This window comes from Pelophylax lessonae (genome assembly GCF_965119305.1).
Source record: "Pelophylax lessonae genome assembly, chromosome: 5".
NCBI classification, from domain to species: Eukaryota; Metazoa; Chordata; class Amphibia; order Anura; family Ranidae; genus Pelophylax; species Pelophylax lessonae.
This window is the reverse complement of record NC_138772.1, coordinates 231,656,668-231,678,955: the sequence shown is the minus strand read 5'-3', so window position 1 is coordinate 231,678,955 and position 22,288 is coordinate 231,656,668. Positions and strand designations below refer to the sequence as shown.

The window sequence follows — 22,288 nt, the reverse complement described above, 5'->3', positions numbered from 1 at the left end:
TAGATCGGCGTTAGGCAGTCGGCAAGTGGTTAAAGTTATTGTTTCACCCTATGCTGATCACCTGAAAGGTATTAGCTGCGACAAGGCGTGCTTGTTTGCTTATGCTGCTCTCACCCATTGTTGTTTGGCATGTAGTTTTTCGGCTTGGCGCAAAAGCGCCCGTGCACTTAACTCCTCAGAAGCTCCAGATCAAGCAACACCTTCAGTGGCGTGTCTGTGGCGAAGGACCGTCCACGTGGTGAAGATTCACCATTTAAGCACAAGCGTATGCTTGGAGCAGGAGGGGCGTGTCATTATGGGATTGGCGTGCACGTCGAAGCCACGGAGCACGCAGTGCATGCGTAGAACTACCGCAAACGGCATGATTTTTAAGGAAGTGTTTCCAACGCGCAAGCCTCTGTCAGAAGGCTGGAGGGACACAGGGCAGCAGCGACTGGGTTGCATGAGTCACTGTGGGTGCATGTTTACAGGCACAGACAGGTTCTGTATCTTTGGGATAATCAGTGCAGTGTATGATAAGCTGTGTAGCTTGGCACAAGCCTTGAGTACACTAAAGTTAGTACCTTTTAAGTTTGTCTTGTCTCAGAGCAATGTCCTCCTGAATGAAGAGTGGGGGGTGGCACTGTGGGGCCGCCGTCAGGACTTGAAGATCCTAGTCGTGCTTCCTCTGTGTTTTCCTCCTGTGATAGGCCAGAGGCGACTAGCCAATCTGCGGCATTACTGTTGTCTGGCATAGTAGCTACATCCGGTACTTCTGTCGCAACCTACGTCACTAAGGACGATTTGGCATCGGCATTAGCCAGCCTTGAGGGTAAGATTGCTGGCATGATCGCAGCATCGCAAGGAGGGAGAAAATGTGATAGATCCCCCTCACCTAAGCCACCCTCTGATTTAGTTCAGGATTGGGCAGAGGATGTGGAAGAAGAAGCTGTAAATGACCCTGTAGAAGGTCAGAGGTTTCCACTTCTGGGGAGTTAGAATCTGAGGAGTCATACTCGGCCCCTCAATCCCAGCGATTGTTGATTCAGTCTGTTACTGAAATGGTCTGGTTGATACAAACTACCTCCCTTATGGCGCTTTTCCACTGAATGGAACCGAACGGTTCGGCTCGCTTTTGCGCTCTTCCACTGCATGGTACCGCATGGTACGGTGTTGGAACGGTACGGTACGGTACGGCAACGCTTTTCCACTACATGGAACCGAGCAGTACGGCTCGCTTAAACAGTACCACCTCGGTTGTGGTTCCAAGAGGGCCGTACCGATACCATATCCCACAATCCTTTGCATGCAGCCTTGACTGTTTGTCACTACTAGCCACTGATTGGTAAGAGGATCGTTGTTATCCCACCCACTTACTACTTTAGTGGAAAAGCAAACCGTACCGAACCGTTCCAACACCGTACCATGCGGTCCCATGCAGTGGAAAACCAAACCGAGCCAAGCAGGTCCGAGTGGAGCCGAGCCGATACTTGCAGTGGAAAAGTGAATTAGAGATGTCTGAAGTCTCTTCCTTGCTAGGCTCATTGCGCCCTGCTTATAGTACTCAGGTATTTCCCTTACGTCCGCTCTTAGAGCAGGTAATGTATACTGATTGGGATCACCCTGATAGGATTTTTGTTTCCCAACAGGTTTACACTATTGTATCCTATGGAGGAAAAATTCACGAGAAAATGGAGTATACCTACTGTGGATGCTGCCATTTCTTCAGTTAAAAAAAGTTTAACTTGTCCTGTGGATAATACCCAGGTTTTTAAAGATCTAGCTGATAAGAAGTTGGAATCTTTGCTAAAAGCTTCCTTTGCTGTTGCAGGGTCTGCGATACAACCAGCAGTAGCAGCTATAGGAGATTGTCAGTCATTAAAAGACCATATTAAGCGCGTTTCCAGGACGGTTCATTCTCAAGGAGAGTCTGTGGAAGATTTGACAGATCTACCTCGCACTTTGTTTTCCAGTGGATGCTCTTGAAGACTCCATACAGCAAATGCCACGGTTTGCTCTTTTGAAAATGCATATGCGCAGAATCCTATGGCTAAAAAGCTGGTCTGCCGAATTACTGTGTAAAAAGTTGCTGGCTGGCTTTCCCCTTTCATGGAGAACGCCTATTTGGTAATGATCTGGATAAATATATCCAAAAGATTTCAGGGGGGGGGGGGGGGAGTACATTGCTACTAACCACTTACCCACTGGGCACATAAACCCCCTTCCTAACTAGACCAATTTTCAGCTTTCAGTGCTCTCACATTTTGAATGACTACTCAGTCATGCTACACTGTACCCATATAAAGCTTTCATCCTTTTTATTCACACAAACAGAGCTTTCTTTTGGCTTTTGGTGGTATTTAATCATCATTGGGTTTTTTATTTTTTGCGCTATAAATTTTGTAAAAAAAAAATGCATTTTTCTTTGTTTCGGTTTTAAAATTTTGCAAGTTTAGTAATTTTTCTACATAAATTTTGCCCAAAATTTTTATACTGCTACATATCTTTAGTAAAAATAACCCAAATATGTATACATTTTTCGGTCTTTGTGAAGGTTATAGAGTCTACAAGCTATGGTGCTAATCGTTGAAAATTGATCACACCTGATGTAGTGACGGCCTTTTGGCGGTCTCATTTCTTGAGACCCTAACAAGCCAGTAAAGTACAAATACCCCCAAATGACCATTTTTTGGAAAGTAGACATTCCATGGTATTTAGTAAGAGGCATTGTGAGTTTTTTGAAGTTGTAATTTTTTTCCACAATTCTTTACAAAATGATTTTTTTTTTTCACAGAATGGTCATAATACAAAGCTATTTCTCACATGCTTTATTGGCATACTTGCAACTACACCCCAAAATACATTCTGCTTCTCCTCCTGCATATGGCGATACCACATGTGTGGGATTTTCCACAGCCTGACCACATACAGAGGTCTAACATTCAAGCAGCACCTACTGGTGTTCTAGGAGCAAAAATGACACACTTAATTTCCTGACAACCTATCACACTTTTGAAGGCCCTGAAGCCCCAAGACAATGGAAATGCCCACAAAATGACCCCATTTCGGAAAACAAACACCCCAATACATAATCTGGGAGGCATAATGCGTCTTTTGAACATGTCATTTTTTTCCCACAAGTTTTTGGAAAATGTGGAAAGAAAATGAAAATGCATTTACACAAAGTTGTCCATTTATAAGATATTTCTAACACATAGCATGTACATAGCAAAAATGACACCCCAAAATACATTCCACTACTCCTCCTGAGTAGAACGATACATGTGTGACACTTTTGCACAGCCTGACCACAAACAGAGGCCCAACATGCAGGGAGCACCGTCATTTCCTGACTTCCCATTACAATTTTGTGAGGCACTGATAAGCACTGTAGTGGCACTGATGTGGCATGGATGAGTAATGATGCGCCATGGATGTGGCACGGATGAGCACTGTTGTGGCACAGATGAGCACTGACGTGGCATGGATGTGGCAGGGATGAGCACTGCCGTGGCATGGATTCGCACAGATGAGCACTGACGTGGCATGGATGTAGCAGGGATGAGCACTGACATGGCGTGGATGTGGCACAAATGAGCACTGACGTGGCATGGATGAGCACTGATGTGGCACAGATAAGCACTGATGTGGCATGGATGTTGAACGGATGAGCACTAACATGGCATAGATGATGAACAGATGACCACTGGCATGGATGTGGCACGGATGAGCACTCATGTGGCATGGATAAGCACTCATGTGGCATGGATGTGGCACAGATGGGCACTGACGTGGCATGGATGTGGCACGGATGGGCATGGATGTGGCATGGATGAGCACTGACGTGGCATGAATGTGGCACGGATGGGCACTGACGTGGCATGAATGTGGCACGGATGGGCACTGATGTCGCATGGATGTGGCATGGATGAGCACTTATGTGGCATGGATGAGCACTTATGTGGCATGTATGAGCACGGATGTGGCATGTATGAGCACTGAGGTGGCATGGGTGGGCACAGATGTGGCACAGATAGGGCATTCTTGAGGTATGGAGGAGGCAGAGGATGAGTGCAGCTGCACTCTCTCTTCTCGCACACTGTACCGATCGCTGTGTACAGTGTGTGAGGAGAGGAGAGAAATTAACCGGACATGCGCCAGTTTGTTGACAAGTCATTGGACGGAGCGATCACGTGGTAAATGGCCGCTGTCATTGGCCCGGCAAGCATGGACACTTCCGTGTGCGCACCCCAGGAGCGCGATTCCGGGAGGACGTCATTGTACGCTCTCCCAGAATAAGCAAACCGTGCTGTAGCCATCATTCGGCTATGGCCCAGTTGGCAAGTGGTTAAGATACCCAGCACTCAGACCCCCAGTGCTGCTATTCCCAGGCAGTTGAGACAGCCTTAGCTGTCTGGATCCAGAACCAAGCCTTCAGGGCAAGGGCAGAAGAAACACTGGACCCAGAGATCTACCAAGTCTACCTCTAAGCCTACCTTGTGAAGGGGCGCCCCCACTCAATTGTGTGGGGAAGGCTGCTATGGTTCTTGAAGGTCTGAGTAGAAATAATCCAGAACAACTGTTATTTCCATTATCTCGCAGGGATACAAATTGGAATTTCGGGTGTTCCCGCATCCTCAGTTCGTAAAGTCAAACCTTCCTGCAGATCCCCTAAAAAGAAGAACTCTCTTTCTGGTTCTGCACCATTTAAAGTCCCAAAGAGTGATTTGCAGAGGTTCCGGTGGATGAAATGTTCAGGGGTTTTTACTCAAACATTTTCTTATTCCTCAAGCCGAACTGAGATGTGAGACCTATTCTGGATCTCAAAGCTCTGAACCAGTTTCTGAACATTCATACTTTCCGTATGAAATCAATTAGATCATAGACATCAAGGATGCATACCTTCACGTGCCTTTTTTTCAGGCCCATCATAGGTTTTTACACTTTGCAGTAGAAAACCGTCATTTTCAGTTTGTGGCCCTGCCCTTCAGGTTGGCCATGGCTCCAAGAGTGCATACAACATCCTAGCTCCAGTATTGGCCGCTCTAAGGTCTCAAGGGATATCAGTAATAGTATATCTAGATGATCTATTGCTAATACATCGATTGGCTTTGGCTCTCAATCGAAATGTTTTCAAGACAGTGCAGTTCTTAGAACGTCTGGGTTGGATTCTAAACTTGGCAAAGTCAGCATTACAGCCGGTCCAGCGTCTGGAATATCTGGGTTTCCTTGTAGACATGATACAGGCAAAGGTATTCTTGCCATCAAGAAAGGTCACAGACCTGAAGTATCTGCTCCGATCCGTAAGAAGGCAAAGGTATTCTTCTGTACATCTTTGCATGAAGTTATTAGGGAAGATGGTGTCCTCATTCGGAGCAGTTCCGTATGCTCAAGTCCATGCCAGACCCTTACAGAACATCATTCCGTCAGCGTGGACCAGAAAGGTCCAGTCCCTATACTGGTGCACGTCTCTGGTACCATCCGAGTCTAAATTGGTAAAAGGGAAATCCTTTCTCCCAGTATTCTGGAAAATAGTGACTACAGATGCCAGTCTCTCCGGTTGGGGAGCCATTCTGGAGGAAGCCACTGTCCAGGGAAAGTGGTCTTGGGCAGAAGAAAGTCTTCCCATCAATGTCTTGGAAATCCGAGCAGTTTGTTGGGCTTTAAAGTACTGGACGCCCAGACTTAGGGGTTACCCTGTCAGGGTACAATCTGACAATGCCACTGCTGTGGCTTAGATTAACTATCAGGGAGGCACCAAAAGTCGGTCCTATTCTGGGCAGAAAAATTTGTTCCATGCCGATCAGCAGTTTTTATTCCAGGACTAGAAAACTGGCAGGCAGACTTTGAGTCGTAAACTGATGTTTCCGGGGGAATGGTCCTTACACCCTAAGATCTTTGCATTGAACTGCCAACGCTGGGGGGTCCCAGATGTAGATCTGTTGGCACCCAAGTTCAGCAACAAGTTGAAAAGATTTGTTTCCAGGACCAGAGATCCACTCGCAGTCAGAGTGGATGCCTTGGTGACTCCTTGGGAGGAGTTTTCCCTGATGCCTTTCTTCCGGTTCAGCTACTGCCATATCTGTTAAGCAGAATCCAGCTAGAGGGGTAACTAGTAATTCTGGTAGATCCAGCATGGCCGAGGAGGTTTTGGTATTGTACACAAATTCAAAAATTGTCAGTGACAAGGCCTTGGGTTCTTCAATTGTGTCCTGACCTGCTCTCTCAAGGTCAATTCTACCCTGCTTTACAGTCTCTAAATTTGACGGCTTGGCTATTGAAGCCTTGGTTTTATAGGAGCAGGGTATATCTGGCCCTGCAGTTTCTACCCTGATAAATGCTAGAAATTCTCTAGAAGCATTTATTATAGAGTCTTACATTACCATACCCCATACCATAATCCCCCATCCTCCAAATGATTTGGACCAGTGCACAAAACACTGGTTCATCCTTTAGGTTAAATTAGGGCGGAGACGGCGTGCCAAGCCTTCTCCTCCCAACATCAGTGCCTGACCTCACAGATGCGCTTCTAGAAGAATTGTCAGACATTCCCATAGACACACTCCTAAACCTTGTGGACAGCCTTCCCAGAAGAGTTGAAGCTGTTATAGCTGCAAAGAGTGGGCCAACACAATATTGAACACTTCAGACTAAGACTGGGATGCCATTAAAGTTTGTGTGTGTATCAATAAACAGAATTTTCAAAAAAAAATAAAAAATTTGTGTGTGTAAAGGCAGGCATCCCAATACGTTTGACAATACAGTATGTGTGTGTGTGTGTGTGTGTATATATATATATATATATATATATATATATATATATATTTATATACTGTTTATTTTATGTCAGGTGGAATTTAAATAAGGTGGAATCATTGTAATTATTGGACAGCATTCTATTTACACATATGTATGCACTTTGTTTAATGTTTTATGGTGGTTCAGTTATTCACAATCTTTTTTGGTTTACTTTTAAAGGGACAGCACAACTATTTTCATCTATGCAAGTATGTGTATGCTGTATTGCAGTCAGTATGTATATTTTTTACATGTGTATGCAATGCATATGTATGTGCAAGCTGCAGGCAGCCCATGTTAGTCAATGGAGACGCAGCAGCTGTATGGGCTCAACCGCACTTCGTTTGACAGCTGTGCGGGATAGGTACACAATACCGAATGCAGACACTGTATGGGCCTCTGTGAATGAGCCCGTACAGAACAAAAATAAATTTTCTACCCTGTGCTGTAGCCTCTATCCTCATTAAAAAGAGGAAGTGGTGCTATGGCTGCTGCAGATCATCGGCAGAGCTTTAGCTTTCCTTTACAGGGACGCATAGGCCCTTACCTCTGTGCAGAGGGTCATGTTTATGCGTTGGGGGAGTAACAGGTGTACCATGCAGCCAGCCTATAAACATCAATGACAGCACATGCCAGTGTTTACATCAACACACACTTTGTGCACTGGTCCAAATCATTTTGTGGAAGAGGGATTATGGTGAAGGGTTGTTTTTCGGGGTTGTGCTTGGCCCCTTCGATCTATTAAAGGGAAATCTTAAGGCGTAAGCATACCAAGATATTTTGGACAATTTTATGCTCCCAACTTTGTGGAAACCATTTAGGGATGACCCCTTCCAACATGGCTGTGCACCAATGCACAAACAAGGTCCATAAAGACATGGATGAAGTTTGGGGTGGAGGAACTTGACTGGCTTGCACAGAGGCCTTCTCATCCACATCAGTGCCTGATCTCACAGATTCGCTTCTGGAAAAATGGTCAAATATTCCCATAGACACACTCCTAAACCTTGTGGACAGACTTCCCAGAAGAGTTAAAGCTGTTATAGCTACTAAGATTGGGCCAGCTAAATATTGAACCCTTCTAATGAAGACTGGGGTACCATTAAAATTAATGTATGTGTAAAGGCAGGCATCCCAATAATAGTAATATTGTGTGTGTGTATATATATATATATATTCCACATAATAGTTCACATTCTTTACCGAGGTAGCAATAGTAGTGACTGAGAGGAAAACCGTGATAAACAATGCACTTTGTGTACTGACAGTGAGAGAGGGTCGCAGACATGATTGAAAAAAATGAGGAGGTGGAGTTAGAACAGAAGGCACACAAAGGAAAGTCTTTAGCCTCATAACATGCAGAACAATCGTTTAATTATTTTCCAGTTTTTCTCACTTTAGGAGGGTGGAAAACAGGCATTTTTGACTCAGCTTGAAGTATTACTGCTTAGCTAATACTTTTTGCCTTATTGGCCTAAAGAGTAACATTACTTGCCTATATAGAAAAAACTGAATATTCCATCTTAAATGTTGTGATTGTGCAGTCTTATCCATGAAACATGTATTGTTTCAGCCTGTAAAGCTAAGGAGAATTGTGTTTTTTTTATTATTTTTTTTATGTTCAGTACCAAAAAAGTTTAATTTTTTTTGGCTGAGTAAAATTAAATAATACTCATTTACATACCTCTCAAACATCCCCGATTTGCCGGGACTGTCCCAGGATTTCAAGTAAATCCCAGTGTCCTGCAAATCTCCACAGCAGAGCCCAGTGCCAGAACATGTTCCTGGCACTTGACTCCACTAATCCCCTAGTCAGGTCCACGCCACGCACTGCCCCCACCTCCCCCACACACTCGCCCGTCTCTCTACGGGCTGCAGAATGGGAGAGGAGGTGGGCTAGGTCTTCTCCACCTTCTCCACTGGCATGCAGCCAAACCTGTGGCGTCTAAGGAGTTGTGTGGTGAGGAATTTTAAAGCAGTGATCTTGTTGTCCCTGCCTGAGATTCTGGAGAGCAGCCAGCCTTTGGTGAGTGAACTCTTACCTCTCTCTCGTCCTTCCATGTGCCATAGTGATCCCTCCTATCTGCTTTCCATGTGCCAAAATGATCCTTCTATTCTGCCTTCCATGTGCCAAAGCGATCTTGCCTTCCATGTGCCAAAGTGATCTTGCCTTCCATGTGCCATAGTGATCCTTCCATGTTCCATAGTGATCCTTCACCCTTCTATGTACCATAGTGATCCTTTCTGCCTTCCATGTGCCATAGTGATCCCTTCTTACTTCCTTCCATGTTCAATAGCCATCCTTCCTGCTGTCCATGTGCCATAGTGATCCTTCCTGCCTTCCATGTGCCATAGTTAGCCTTCCTTCCTGCCTTCAGTGTACCATAGTGATCCTTCCTTCCTGCCTTCCATTTGGCATAGTGAGCCTTCCTGCCTTTCATGTACCATAGTGATCTTTCCTTCCTTCCATGTACCATAGTGATTTTTCCTCCCTTCCATGTACCCTAGTGATCCTTCCTTTCTTCTGTGTACTATAGTTATTCCTTCCAAGTACAATAGTGATCCTTCCCTCTCTCTCTCCCCAAGGGTTGATTGACACTGGAACACAGTTCAGGAAAGGTATGATCCGTGTGCATTTCCCGCACTGCAAGCTACCATGCTGCCCTTGTGAGATGCGTGCGGGGGCCATTAATTGTTATTGGCAGCGTGTTTGCAGCCACCATACTTTTAATTTTAATATACCCCATACTTCTCTTTTAACTCTTCCCTACTTTCTATCGACAACAAGTAAAGAAAAAAAAAAGGTTAGCCGAAGTTGTCTCATGTTTTAAATGTGGTCTATATCCATGTTGAGGAGATTGGGGAAATCTCTGGGTCACTTTCTGACACTCATCATCTGGACAGAAACCCAGGTCCGGACTGGCCATTGGGCTCACCTGATCACCTGACCTAACAGGGCCAATAAGGGGAGCATTGCTGGTGAGAGAAGCAGCGAGAGCGGCAGCCACATCACTACTCCTATCACTGACTGGCTGTCAATTTAGCTCTGGTAGCGAGACCGGAGGGGGGGGGGGTGCTTCAACGCCCCCAGAATTTCTCCTACCACCCCCCATCTGCAGCCCATAAATGACAAGTGATGCTGGAGTGTGTGGAGCAGCCCTTTGATTTTACCTACTGTCCTTTGTGTTCCTTATCTTGTGGGCTGTCTGCTGTCCATGTTCCCGGGTCAGCCATGCCCCTCCCTGTGTGTAGCAGAGAATGAGGAGCATGCACTGAAGTTTAGAAGGTCTGTTTTCCTGTTTTGTAATGCAGATGCCCAATGTGAAGAGGATGAGGGGTGGCTGCATAGAATTGTTAGGGGAAGCTGTAGTGATATGGTGTCTGCATAGGGGAAAACATTACTATTGTGTGACAATGTGAACCCTTACATTGCCAGCTTTAAGTCAACCAAGAGCAGATAGATCTTATGGGGAATTTGAGGGCTTCAAGATCTGCTTGTCACTGAACTTTATTTTAAGCAAGGACTACTGTCCCAACTCACTCCAAACCTCTAGCATTTATGTGCACACAGCCTGCAAGCATGCAATATTTTCTAAATGAGAATTCCCCTGTTAAAGATGCATATAATTTCAGCAAGAAGCAGGCACAGAGTTTTTTACCTGGCTGTTTTAGATTGCAGGGTATTTGTCCAGCACTTAGGCATGGTTCACACTAGTGTGATGTGTGTTGTGGCGATTTGAGTTGTGACTTGTGGGCATTTTTGATGCGATTTTACTCCTGTGCCATTTTTGTGCGATTTTATTCCTAGTAGTCAAGGCACTGCTGCTGCTGCTGCTTTGCCTCAAAAGAGAGTTGAGGGTTAAACAACTCTGAACAAGTCTGGAGAAAAAGAGATTTCGTTTCCAAATACAGAAAGGCTTCTTCACAGTAAGAGCTGTGAAAATTTGGAATAGACTCTCTCAAGGGGTGGTTCTGTCCAGCTCAGTAGATTGCTTTAAAAAAGGCCTGGATTCTTTCCTAAATGTATATAATATAACTGGGTACTCACATTTATCATCCGATTGCATCTCGGGGGATCAGGAAGAATGCCTTCCTCTGGATCAATTGTGGGTATAGGATTGTATACAGTATATGGAGATTTTGTTGATGGACTTGAGTCTTTTTTCAACCAGGTTAACTATGTAACTATGGGGGTAGAACTTTGTAGCAATATTGCAGTGCTACAGTTCCCCCTCCTGCAAGCAGACACCATAGTGCTAAAGCCTTTTTGCCCCTGTCACTGTAGTTAGCTTGGGATTTTGAAGACTCTGCAGCACCCTATAGGAAGGGAGAGGAAGGGGGATCTGACACAAACAATAGTGACAGCTATGATTGGATTTTAGTTGCTGAAGGCAAAGATGGACATATTTTACTCATTAGCCACAGGGCCCAGTATAGATGCAAACAGGCTGCAAAAACCAACAAGCTGTAATGCAAGTATTTCAAGCTCACAAGTTATGATTTGGGATGACCATACACTACACAGTCTGATTGTACAATCTGCTTTAAATCTACCAAAAACTATTTAGTGTAAGGGGCTGCTTATTTTTTACACATGAAATGCATTGTTTAGATGTGTCCTCATATATTACATTGTTTATTTAAATCTAAAGGAGATTGTACAATTAGATTGTGTAGTGTACAGTGGTGTTCGAAAGTTTGGGCACCCCAGGTAAAAATTTGTATTAATGTGCATAAAGAAGCCAAGGAAAGGTGGAAAAATCTCCAAAATGCATCAAATTACAAATTATTATAATATGTCAACAAAAGTTAGATTTTCCATCATTTACACTTTCAAAATAACAGAAAACAAAAAAAATGGCGTCTTCAAAAGTTTGGGCACCCTGCAGAGTTAATATCTATACTGCCCCCTTTGACAAGTATCACAGCTTGAAAACGCTTTTTGTAGCCAGCCAAGAGTCTTTCAATTCTTGTTTGAGGTATCTTTGCCCATTCTTCCTTACAAAAGTCTTCCAGTTCTTTGAGATTTCTGGGCTGTCTGTCACGCACTGCTCTTATAATGTCTATCCATAGATTTTCAATTATGTTGAGGTCAGGAGATTGTGAAGGCCATGGCAAAACTTTCAGTTTACGCCTCTTGATGTATTCCCCTGTGGATTTCGAGGTGTGTTTAGGATCATTATCCATTTGTAGAAGCCATCCTCTCTTTAACTTTAGCTTTTTCACAGGTGGCATCAAGTTACCATCCAAAATTTGCTGACATTTTATTGAATCCATTTTTCCTTCTACTTGTGAGATGTTCCCTGTGCCACTGGCTGCAATAAAATCCCAAAGCATGATTGATCCACCCCCATGCTTAACAGTTGGACAGAGGTTCTGTGCCCCTTCTTCTCCAAACGTACCTTTGCTAATTCCGGCCAAAAAGTTCAATTCTAACCTCATCGGTCCACAGAACTTGTTTCCAAAATGCATCAGGCTTGTCTATATGTTCATTTGCAAAGTTCAAACGCTAATTTTTCTGGTGAGGACGTAGAAGAGGTTTTCTTCTGATGACTCTTCCATGAAGACCATATTTGTACAAGTATCTCTTTATAGTGGAATAGTGTACCACAACTCCAGTGTCTGCCAGATCTTTCTGGAGGGATCGTGAGTCTGGGCATTTAAAACCTTTGAGATTGACATCATCTGGTCTTCCCAGACGATAATTGAGAACAATACATGACACTGGCAGGTCTTAGCCTTGCAAAGGGGGCAGTGCATGCTATAAATTCTGCAGGGTGCCCAAACTTTTGCAGACGCCATTTTTTGTTTTCTTTAATTTTGAAAGTGTCAGTGATGGAAATAAAATCTAACTTTTGTTGACATATTATAAGAATATCTAATCTGTAATTTGATGCCTTTTGGAGATTTTTCCATCTTTCCTTGGCTTCTTTATGCACATTAATACAAATTTTTACCTGGGTTGCCCAAACTTTCGATTCCCACTGTATGTCTGCCTTAAGTCCCTGTTGGGGAGGAAAACATTGAAGGAGTTGGCTCTGTGTGTGCATGGACACGCAGATCAGGAGTGAGGTTGCTTGGGTGCCCCCCTTGCAAGCTGCTTGCTGTGGGGGCACTCAGTAGGTGGGAGGGGCCAAGAGCGCAGGTGAGGGACACGAGAAAAGCACAACCAATTCACAGAGCAGGTAAGTGTGACTTGAGACTTCAATATCACTTTAAATGTCATATTATGCTGCCCTGTCTCCGCGTGTGGTGGTCCATAGTATTGGTGTGGTTGTCTGGTATGTTGGGGTGTAGTATTAGTTGGCTAATGTATTGGTGTGGTAAACAGAATCAGCCAGCTGCATCCCCCAAAAGCATGTGTACAGCAAATTTTCTAACTCCTCTGCACAGTAAGAAGTGTGGACAGGTCCTATAGCGTACACATGGGGTGTGCCTAGGTATGCCCTAATCTGGGGTTGGAAACCCATCAAAACCTGTTGGAGAGGAGGGGCGGCCAGGGTGGCATTTAGTGGAACTGATTGGCAGTACCACCCTCCATTAAGCCCGCAGGGGTCTTGATCTTCCTCTCAAAGTACGTTTTTGAGAATCATCTTCCCTGCCCACAGTGATTGAAGCAGACTAAATATAACCAAAAGGCATCGAGAAAATGATAGTTGTCATTATTTGTAATTTAGTTAAAAAATAAAATGGGCTGCTCAGTCTAAAATGCCCGGGCCTATTTTTTGTCCCAGTCCGGGCCTGACAGAAACTGATGGGAAATCTCTGTAATGAGGACACAGAGGATCTAAACATTCATGTCTTCAGTGCTATATTTGTTTCTATTAAGAAGAATTTGTCCTTCTTTCCTAGCTCCCTGAGATGTTAAGAAAGTGTGTGTGGGGGGGGGGGTGTTGTCAAGGCCCGTTCTTTCCAATTTAGGTCCCTTTAACACTTGTGCGACTTTAAAGTCGCACGATTTCGCCGCAACTTTGTTGCTGCGATTTTGATGCAAGTTTGACTGGGCTTGAATGTCTTTGGACCTCAAAACGCATCAAAATCGAGCCAAAGTAGTGCAGGGACTACTTTGAAGTGACTGCGACTTCAAGTGGCACAGATATGAATGGTACTCATTGGAAATAATGGAGAATGACTTGTCATGCGATTTTGCAGTCCTAAATCGCATGACAATTCGCACAAGTGTGAAAGAGGCCTAAGTTAAAGCCTCCCAAATATTGATACAGAAAGCATTAAAAAGCTAAGCGGGTATCTAAGCTTTCTGCACAAAATTACAAAAATAAAGTAATTGGGCTTTGAAGGTCTGAGGGATAAAACAGTCTGAAGGAAAAAAGGGAAATAGGAGACATGACAGAAATCCTTTAATTTATCAAGGGGGTGAATAAGGTTCAGGAGGGCAGTATTTTCAATGTGCTGCCAATCAAGAACGCAGTGATGTAACCTCAAACTAGCAGGAGGAAAGTTCAAAACTAATTTTAGAAAAGTAGTATTTTCCCCAAAAAAGTAGTTGATGCTTGGAATAGACTTCTAGCAGAGGTAGTGAATCAGTCAACAGTAAGTGGATTCAAACTTGCTTGGGACAAACCTAGATCTTTTATATAAAGAAATGGAACAGACTTGATGGATCACTTGGGTTTTTTTTCTGCTGGCACGCTTCTCTGTTTCTATGTTTAAACAGACTTCCAAAAAGCAATGCCAAGCATGTGAAAAAGCCACACTTTCTTGTAAACTATGCCATTGCAGCACCTGGTAATGTTGTTTGCTCAATAAGGTTTTTATATAAACAAATCTTTTTTTTTTTTTTTTTTTTTTAAACAGGCACAACTTTTTTTAATTTCTTTTTTATTTAGATAATGAGTTACATTTTTTTTTTTTTTTTGCTTGGATCTTATCTTAGCAACAGCAAGCTATGGACAGCAATAATCACTTGCTTTAATAAAAATGTGTTTCCTTTTAAAGCATGACTCTAGCCCAGTTTTTTTGTATCGTTTTAGGTAAAGAGTTAACATTTTTCTAATGTTTTTATTTGTTTGAGGTCTCATATTAGTTGGCAGTAGAACAGAAAGAAAGCCATGGACAGCAGTAATCACTTCTTTCTTTAATAATGATATGTTTTTGTCTGTGTCTCTATTGGAGAGATTTCTCATCACTTATTTTCTGCCCCTCTAAGTACCCAGGTGATTAAAACCTGAAAGAGGCTCAAACCCTTCCCTGCTCTATCCAAAATAAAATTTGTTTTGGCTAAACTAAGGTTTGAAGTTGCAGTTTCAGTAAGAAAAAAACAGTGAAATATTCCCATACTGTTTATGCCACAAGTTGACTGCAGCTGAGAGAAGAATTTGCTTGCTGTCATTTTTTTTGTTAAGAAAAAATCCTGGCATGCAAAGCTGTTGTGCTCCCCTTCCTATAATTAGCTTACTAAGAAAGAGTGCTGGCTGACAAATGTCCCATGTGCCACCACCTTCAGAGAGAATGTTTTACTCTTGTTCTGCTAGCCGATTAGACTAACATCCCTATCCTGAATGCCTATGTCAGAACATTTAGAAGAGGGGGGGTGCAAAGAAAAGGGAGCAAACCAACAGCAGCAGGAGCCTCCTCTGTCTGAACACATCCGCTTGTTGAGTTCACTGGCTGCAGGAAGTTTTATAGTTGGGAGAAGTAACGGATCTGCACAGTACTTGGGAAACTTTTTTTTTTTTTCCTAGCAGCTGAAGCTTTTAGAATTTCTAAGAATGTTTGATATGTCTGCTTCTTTTGGTAGGTGTCTGTTCTTTTACGCTTCACTGTGGAATTTGGTTTGTTTACAATCTCTGGGCATTGTAGATGTTTGCCTGCCTTCTATTCTACGTTCCAGAAATCTTAGTACGTTAGGATTATGTTTGATATATGTAGGCGGATAAAGGTTTAAAAGGAATACTTTTTCTTTGTGCAGGGCTAATTTTTTTTATAATTTTAGTGGGTTTTTGGTTTACTGTTTTGATTATAATTTATTATTCCTATCAAAAACTTACCATAGATACCTCCGTATAAGAATACATCTGAAGTGTTTTACGTGTGAAGTACTGCAGATCATTGTGCACCTGGCAGTGTTTATCTCACTACAACAGGCTTTAATTCTATATTACACCATCATATTTTTAATATATCATGTGAAATAATGTAAATCCTGCTATAAATTATTGTAATGGTATTTACTGAGATGTTTAGTAACTCTACAAATGTGTAGTGCGAAAAATGTTTTTTTTTTCTTTTTGTTTTTTACAAGACAATTTTTTGAGAGAGAAAGAGAAATCACATTTTTCCCTGCTGGACAATTTCATAAATAGGACATAACTCACTTACTGTGACAACACCGATGGCTGTAGACTGTAAAATGAAGATGGACAGTGAGGGACAGGCATGCATACCTGTATGAATTTCCTAAAGATCGCAGAGTGTGAGAAGCTGGAACTAGAAGAGGGTACAGTTTTTTTGCACTAAATGGGAAGGATTTTATTTGATATTTAGATACAAGTAGTTTCTCCATCATTCATTGAAAAATGAAGGGGCACAGTGCTGTAATATAGACCTGTGGGCATATGCTGCCACTTGCAGAAGGAATGGACACTAGGATGTTAGAAAAAAAAACAAATCAAAGGGGGCAGCTCCACCTTCTGGTTTTATCACATTACTGCAACAGTGCAGAGGGTTTTTCCTAGTGTCCATAGGAGGAAGGGTGTCTTTTCCCCGGCTCTTTTCTGCAAATTAAAACTTCTGGTAGTTATATCCTGTTAGGCTCTCCAGTCAGTCAATGAGTGCAGTGCCTCCCTGATATTACAGAAAGTATTTAATTGCAACGGCCCTGCTCTGGACAGGGGCCTACTGGATAATACTTGAGGAATCTGCATATGACAGGCCAGTTCAGAGAATCTGTGTAATTACAGCAAACCCCTCAAGTTTCAGAGCACCTGTAACATGACTTCTGGATTGCTCTGTGGACTCACCTAAAACTGTGAGTAGATAGGCTGATCACACTACAGTATTGTTGGTCCCTGGCTAGGGGGCACACTACATTCTGTTGCTGCTCCTGCTGCAGTTTGTGCAGTCCTAATACAATTTTGTCTGCTGCAAATGGCCACTTCACCTCTCCTTCTCTGTGCAGCGGCCTTTAAGTACAACTTGCAGTGACTTGAATCATACCTAATAAAAAGTACATAATTTCTGTTAAAGCTCAGGATTAGCATGTTGTGGCCCACAGGGGTGACAATTCTATCCTATTTGTGAGGAATTAATTTACACAAAATTATTTTTCTGCATGTCTTAGTTGTAGTCTTAACTTCGACTGTGCACTAGCTGACTCTATCTGCAGTGCTTTGAAATCCTCTACCTGCCTACGCATCCTCATATGAACCTTCTTTGGGGGCTTCCAGCGCAACTGTGACTGGTGGTCTCACACCACCGGAGACGGCTCCAAGCTTTGTAAGGCCTTAGGCAAGGCAAAACTTAGACGTGAGGCACCAATCAGGCCCATAATGAGAAAAATAAGTCAAGTGATAAAAATAACTGTATAAATTGCATATATTAAGAGCCTTAAATCCTATAAACTATGAATTCACAGTTGCTAGAAATTTCTCTAACCAATTCTTCTTTAATCAAAGGTCATTAAACATAGGGTATGTATGTATATATACATTACACACACACACGAATATAGATAAAATGTGTGTGGCTGCTAATAGCTACAAAAGTCAAAAAATATATTTTTCCATTTACAAGGTCAGTTTAATATAACCCAGCATAGAGTTCCCCCTTACATCAGAAGAGTGTGCAGAATTCCTCTATACAGTGCAAGGGGAACTTTGATGTAAAGGGGATTGCTTCAGACTTTGGTGTAAAGGGAAACCCTGATGTAAGGTGGGGGGGGGGGGGGGGGGCTCTGTAAACCACAGACCACCTTCCGCCTGGTTATGGCACCGAAGGTAAGGGGGGGTCACTGATATAAGGGGAACCTTTATATTTGTGCTCCGTTACTTTAGTGTATTCATCCCCCCCTTACATCTGTGACCATCCCCTTAGACTGGCCTTGATACGCTGTCACTGACCTCCTCTCAGCTGCACCGTGCAGGGGTCAGACAGATGGTCCTTTCTGGGCTCCAGCTTGGCAGCTCTTGTTTTATCTTATATTCTCCTCTCCACAGTCCACACACATCCGACTCCTCCTGTAACCCCTGTCCTAGTAGCGCTCCCGCTCCTGACTCCTCTGTAGACTCCCCCCTCAGAGACTGCAGACATGATACAGGAGATGGGCAGAGACTGTGTTTATATAATACTGGAGATGGTCAGAGACGCTTGGCCATAATACAGGAGATGGTCAGAGACTGTGTGGACATGCCGCAAGAGATGGTCAGAGACCGCTTGGCCATAATACAAGAGATGGTCAGAGACTGTGCGAACATGATACAAGAGATGGTCAGAGACTGTGCAGAAATGATACAGAAGATGGTCAGAAACTGTGCAAATATGATACAGGAGATGGCCAGAGACTGTGCGGCCATGATACAGGAAAAGGTCAGAGACTGTGCGGACATGATACAGGAGATGGTCAGAGACTGTGCAGACATGATTCAAGAGATGGTCAGAGACTGTGCAGACATGATACAGGAGATGGTCAGAGACTGTGCAAATATGATACAGGAGATGGCCAGAGACTGTGCGGCCATGATATAGGAGATGGCCAGAGACTATGTGAACATGATACAAGAGATGGTGAGAGACTGTGGGGGACATGATTCAAGAGATGGTCAGAGACTGTGCAGACATGATACAGGAGATGGTCAGAGACTGTGCAAATATGATACAGGAGATGGCCAGAGACTGTGCGGCCATGATACAGGAGATGGCTAGAGACTATGTGAACATGATACAAGAGATGGTCAGAGACTGTGGGGGACATGATTCAAGACATGGTCAGAGACTGTGGGGGACATGATTCAAGACATGGTCAGAGACTGTGGGGGACATGATTCAAGATATGGTCAGAGACTGTGGGGGACATGATTCAAGAGATGGTCAGAGACTGTGGGGGACATGATTCAAGAGATGGTCAGAGACCATGCGGACATGATACAGGAGATGGTCAGAGACTATGCGGACATGATACAGGAGATGGTCAGAGACTATGCGGACATGACTCTCCCACTGTGCTTATAATCACCTGTGGGGGTAAGTAGAGAGTCCTTAGCCCTGCAGAGACTCTTAACATGAGCTGGAGCGTGCACAACAATTTTTTTTTCATCTCTGTGGTGAATGAATGATGGGGTGAGGGGGCCCCAAAATGTACATAACACTTCATGCCCACATAGCTCATAGATGAGAGAGCAGTAACTTGAAGTGCCCACCCCACATCCACACTTCAGGTCTGTCATAATACAGATTCATGCTGCCCCCAGCACACACTATACAGCTCCCATAGACAATGCTGTACAGGGCCACTATGATAATGAGCAGCAATGACACAGCTTACCTGTGTCCTAAGTACACCACCCCTGTCATCTCCGGTCTCACCCTCCTCCCGGCATCTACATGGTCCTCCTAGCACTCGCTGCACACACACAGTATAGAGCAGCCTTTTTCAACCAGGGTGCCTTCTGGGCTCTTCAGGGGTGCCTTGGCAAAATGCCTAAATTTTGCCACAAATTGGTCAAAAATTTGCAACAAACCAGCAAGTAGATGAAGCCTGCCTTTTTGTTACACACAACCACATGATTTTATTGTACAGCAAGAAAACCTTGGGCACTGTGCAGGCCTGCCACTGGCATCCTAACAACCAATGACATCTTGTCATTGTTTGCCCCTCCCTTGCCCCTCTCTGTCAGCACTGGGGTCATTTTAGCAGAGAGGAAGAGAAACTGAGGAAGAAGAGATTCTAGAGAATACTAGTCAGTACCAGTGTGTAAAGGTGGAGGAAATAAATCCCCTCTAATGTTGGGTAGCCTACATGCTAAATGTGGTTGCTGCTTTAATGTGTAAAACGTTTAGTTTAGATGTTTACATTTTAGAGAGGGGTGCCTCAAGATTCTGCATCATTTTAAAGGGTGCCTTGGCAGAAAAAAGGTTGAGAAACACTGGTATAGAGAGACAGGCACGCGAGGTGGGTGAGGAGGGAGATGTCAGCAATGCCCTTATTGGAGGCAGGGAACAGGGCTCTGCAGTGTGATGTAACCTCTGATTGGCAGAGTGTCTGGTGGATGGGGCAGTGTGTGTAAACAGTGAGTGGAAGGGGAGCCAGAAGGAAGGCAGCTTTTGTTAGGACATGCTCGGTTCCCTGACCGACCCAGGGACACGGACCAGGGGACATTCCCTCCCACACACACGGCGCAAGGTCTTAGGCGACCGCCTAATTTGCAAAATTAGAGGGCCATCTCTGCTCACCACTAATCACACTGCTCACCACTATCTTGGTTGAAACTTGTTTGTTACCTATATCTCAGTAAAACAAATAGTTAAAGCCTACACATAATAATGTATGCAATATTCCTTCCTGCTTTAGATAAACAGATTTGCAGTGAAGGCCTTCAGCAAAGAGAACTACCCTCTGACAGCACTGATGGGACCAGCTCTGTATTTTTCATGACAGAACTTCAAAGATCCTCCTCACACAGGAATGCTAACTTTGCAAACAGAGAAGAAAGGTGAGCTTTATAAATTACAGTTACAGCTGTAAAATGGACCTCAGTCAAAGTGCACATATACTGTCTCAACACTATATTCAAAAATATTTCACATAAGTTTTTTTCCTAATTTCTTTATAGTAACATTTTGCTTTAAGGGCTCGTTCACACCGTCTGGGCATGAAAACTGATGGGAACTGAGGGGGAAATCGTGCAGATTTCACTTGCAGAGACATCGGTTTCACATCAGTTTTCATGCACATTGACATAATTCTTCATGTGCGTCAGTTATGTGCCCTATTCACACAAATGTTAATGTCATGTCAGTTTTTTCCAGTGCAAAAAACTGCATACACGTTTCAGATTCCTTTGCAGAAAAAAATCTGCACGGTGTGGTGTGAACAAGGCACATAGAGAACCATTGTTTTTGTTGTGCCCTTGCAGAACACGTGTAGAAAAACTAACGTCTCTGCACCATGGTGGGGGGAATGAGGCCTTAAGGTCAACCTTGAGTGCAAGATCAGTATCCACTACATATGGCAGTTCTGGTGTGGAGGTGGCATCCACCAATGGGGTTGATTTACTAAAACTAAAGAGTGCAAAATCTGGTGCAGCTCTGCATAAAAAACAAATCCGCTTCCAGTTTTTTTTTTTGTCAAAGCTTAACTGAACAAGCTGAAGTTAGAAGTTGATTGGCTACCATGCACAACTGCACCAGATTTTGCACTCTCCAGTTTTAGTAAATCAACCCCAATGCCTACTACCTGCTGCTGCAAAGAATTTCAGTTGACCTATTTTACATTATAGAGAGCACAGAAACAGTGTTGAGTTCTTTTAGTGGCCTGGGTGCAGAGACAAACTTTGATGTGGAGTGGATTGTACCAATGGCCTATCTTAGAAAAATAAGAATACATGGGAAGGCTACAAAAAACAGCATCTGTGAAAAATGTTTTTAATAATAATGTGGCTCTTTCTCTGTAAATGACTACATGATCAGACATAAACAGTGCAATAATACTCTATGTGTATAAAGTTAATATATATACAACACAACAAAAAAACACAATTTGCATCAAAATAAAGCAATTAGGTGTAAATAACACTTCACAATCACATAAAATACTAAATCTTCAGTGATGTGAAAAAAAGTCCATAAAGATTATAATTATAAAGATTATGACAGCAAACTTATTCAAATCAAGTCCCAAAGGGAAGAATCCACATTAACTCCTCCTTCACTGTGTGCATAAGCATTAAAATATATCTTTACCGTCATGCAAGTGTGATCCAGCTACCTTCACTCCAATGCACTCACCTCAGTTGCGTTGTTAGGTCAAATACACTTGTTTTTTCCCTGGGGTATGGATATGCTGGTATCTCTTTCCACATGTATCCTCAGGGAGTAACACCTTCCTGGGTAGTATTGTATAGCTGGTACCTCTTTAAGAGACCCTCAGTCTCTATTCCTCTGCTCCCAGCCACTCAAACACAAGGTGGGTTCCCATAGTGTAGTAAGTTTAAATCCCAGATTTATTCAAAGTAATGCACTTACATGTATCCAAGATAAAATGTGCTTTTTAAAACAGAAAAAACAGCCGCAATCCAACAACCGGCAACTTCGGCGTCACCTGCCTCCTCCAAATTTATGTTTTACACATAGAGTAATATTGCACTGTTTATTTCTGATCACGTAGTAATTTACAGAGGGAACACCACATAATTATTTTTAAATACCTTATGCTATTTGCGGGAACCCACTATACATATAGATCTTCACAGTAAAGTCAGAGGTAGCGTGGAAGTGTTCGGGATTCTATCTATGGAAAATGTAAATTATCATTTTGGTTGCACAGATCCTTATCCTT

General features: G+C 43.2%; 1 protein-coding gene across 1 annotated transcript in view; it reads left to right on the top strand.

The window, feature by feature from the left end:
• TNS3 (tensin 3) overlaps positions 1 to 22,288 on the top strand; it is a 504,601-nt gene that overhangs the window by 386,700 nt on the left and 95,613 nt on the right. The window contains exon 15 of the mRNA XM_082257842.1: positions 20,303 to 20,444. Coding sequence (XP_082113968.1) covers positions 20,303 to 20,444 — 142 coding nt within the window. The remainder of the gene's footprint in view (positions 1 to 20,302; positions 20,445 to 22,288) is intronic.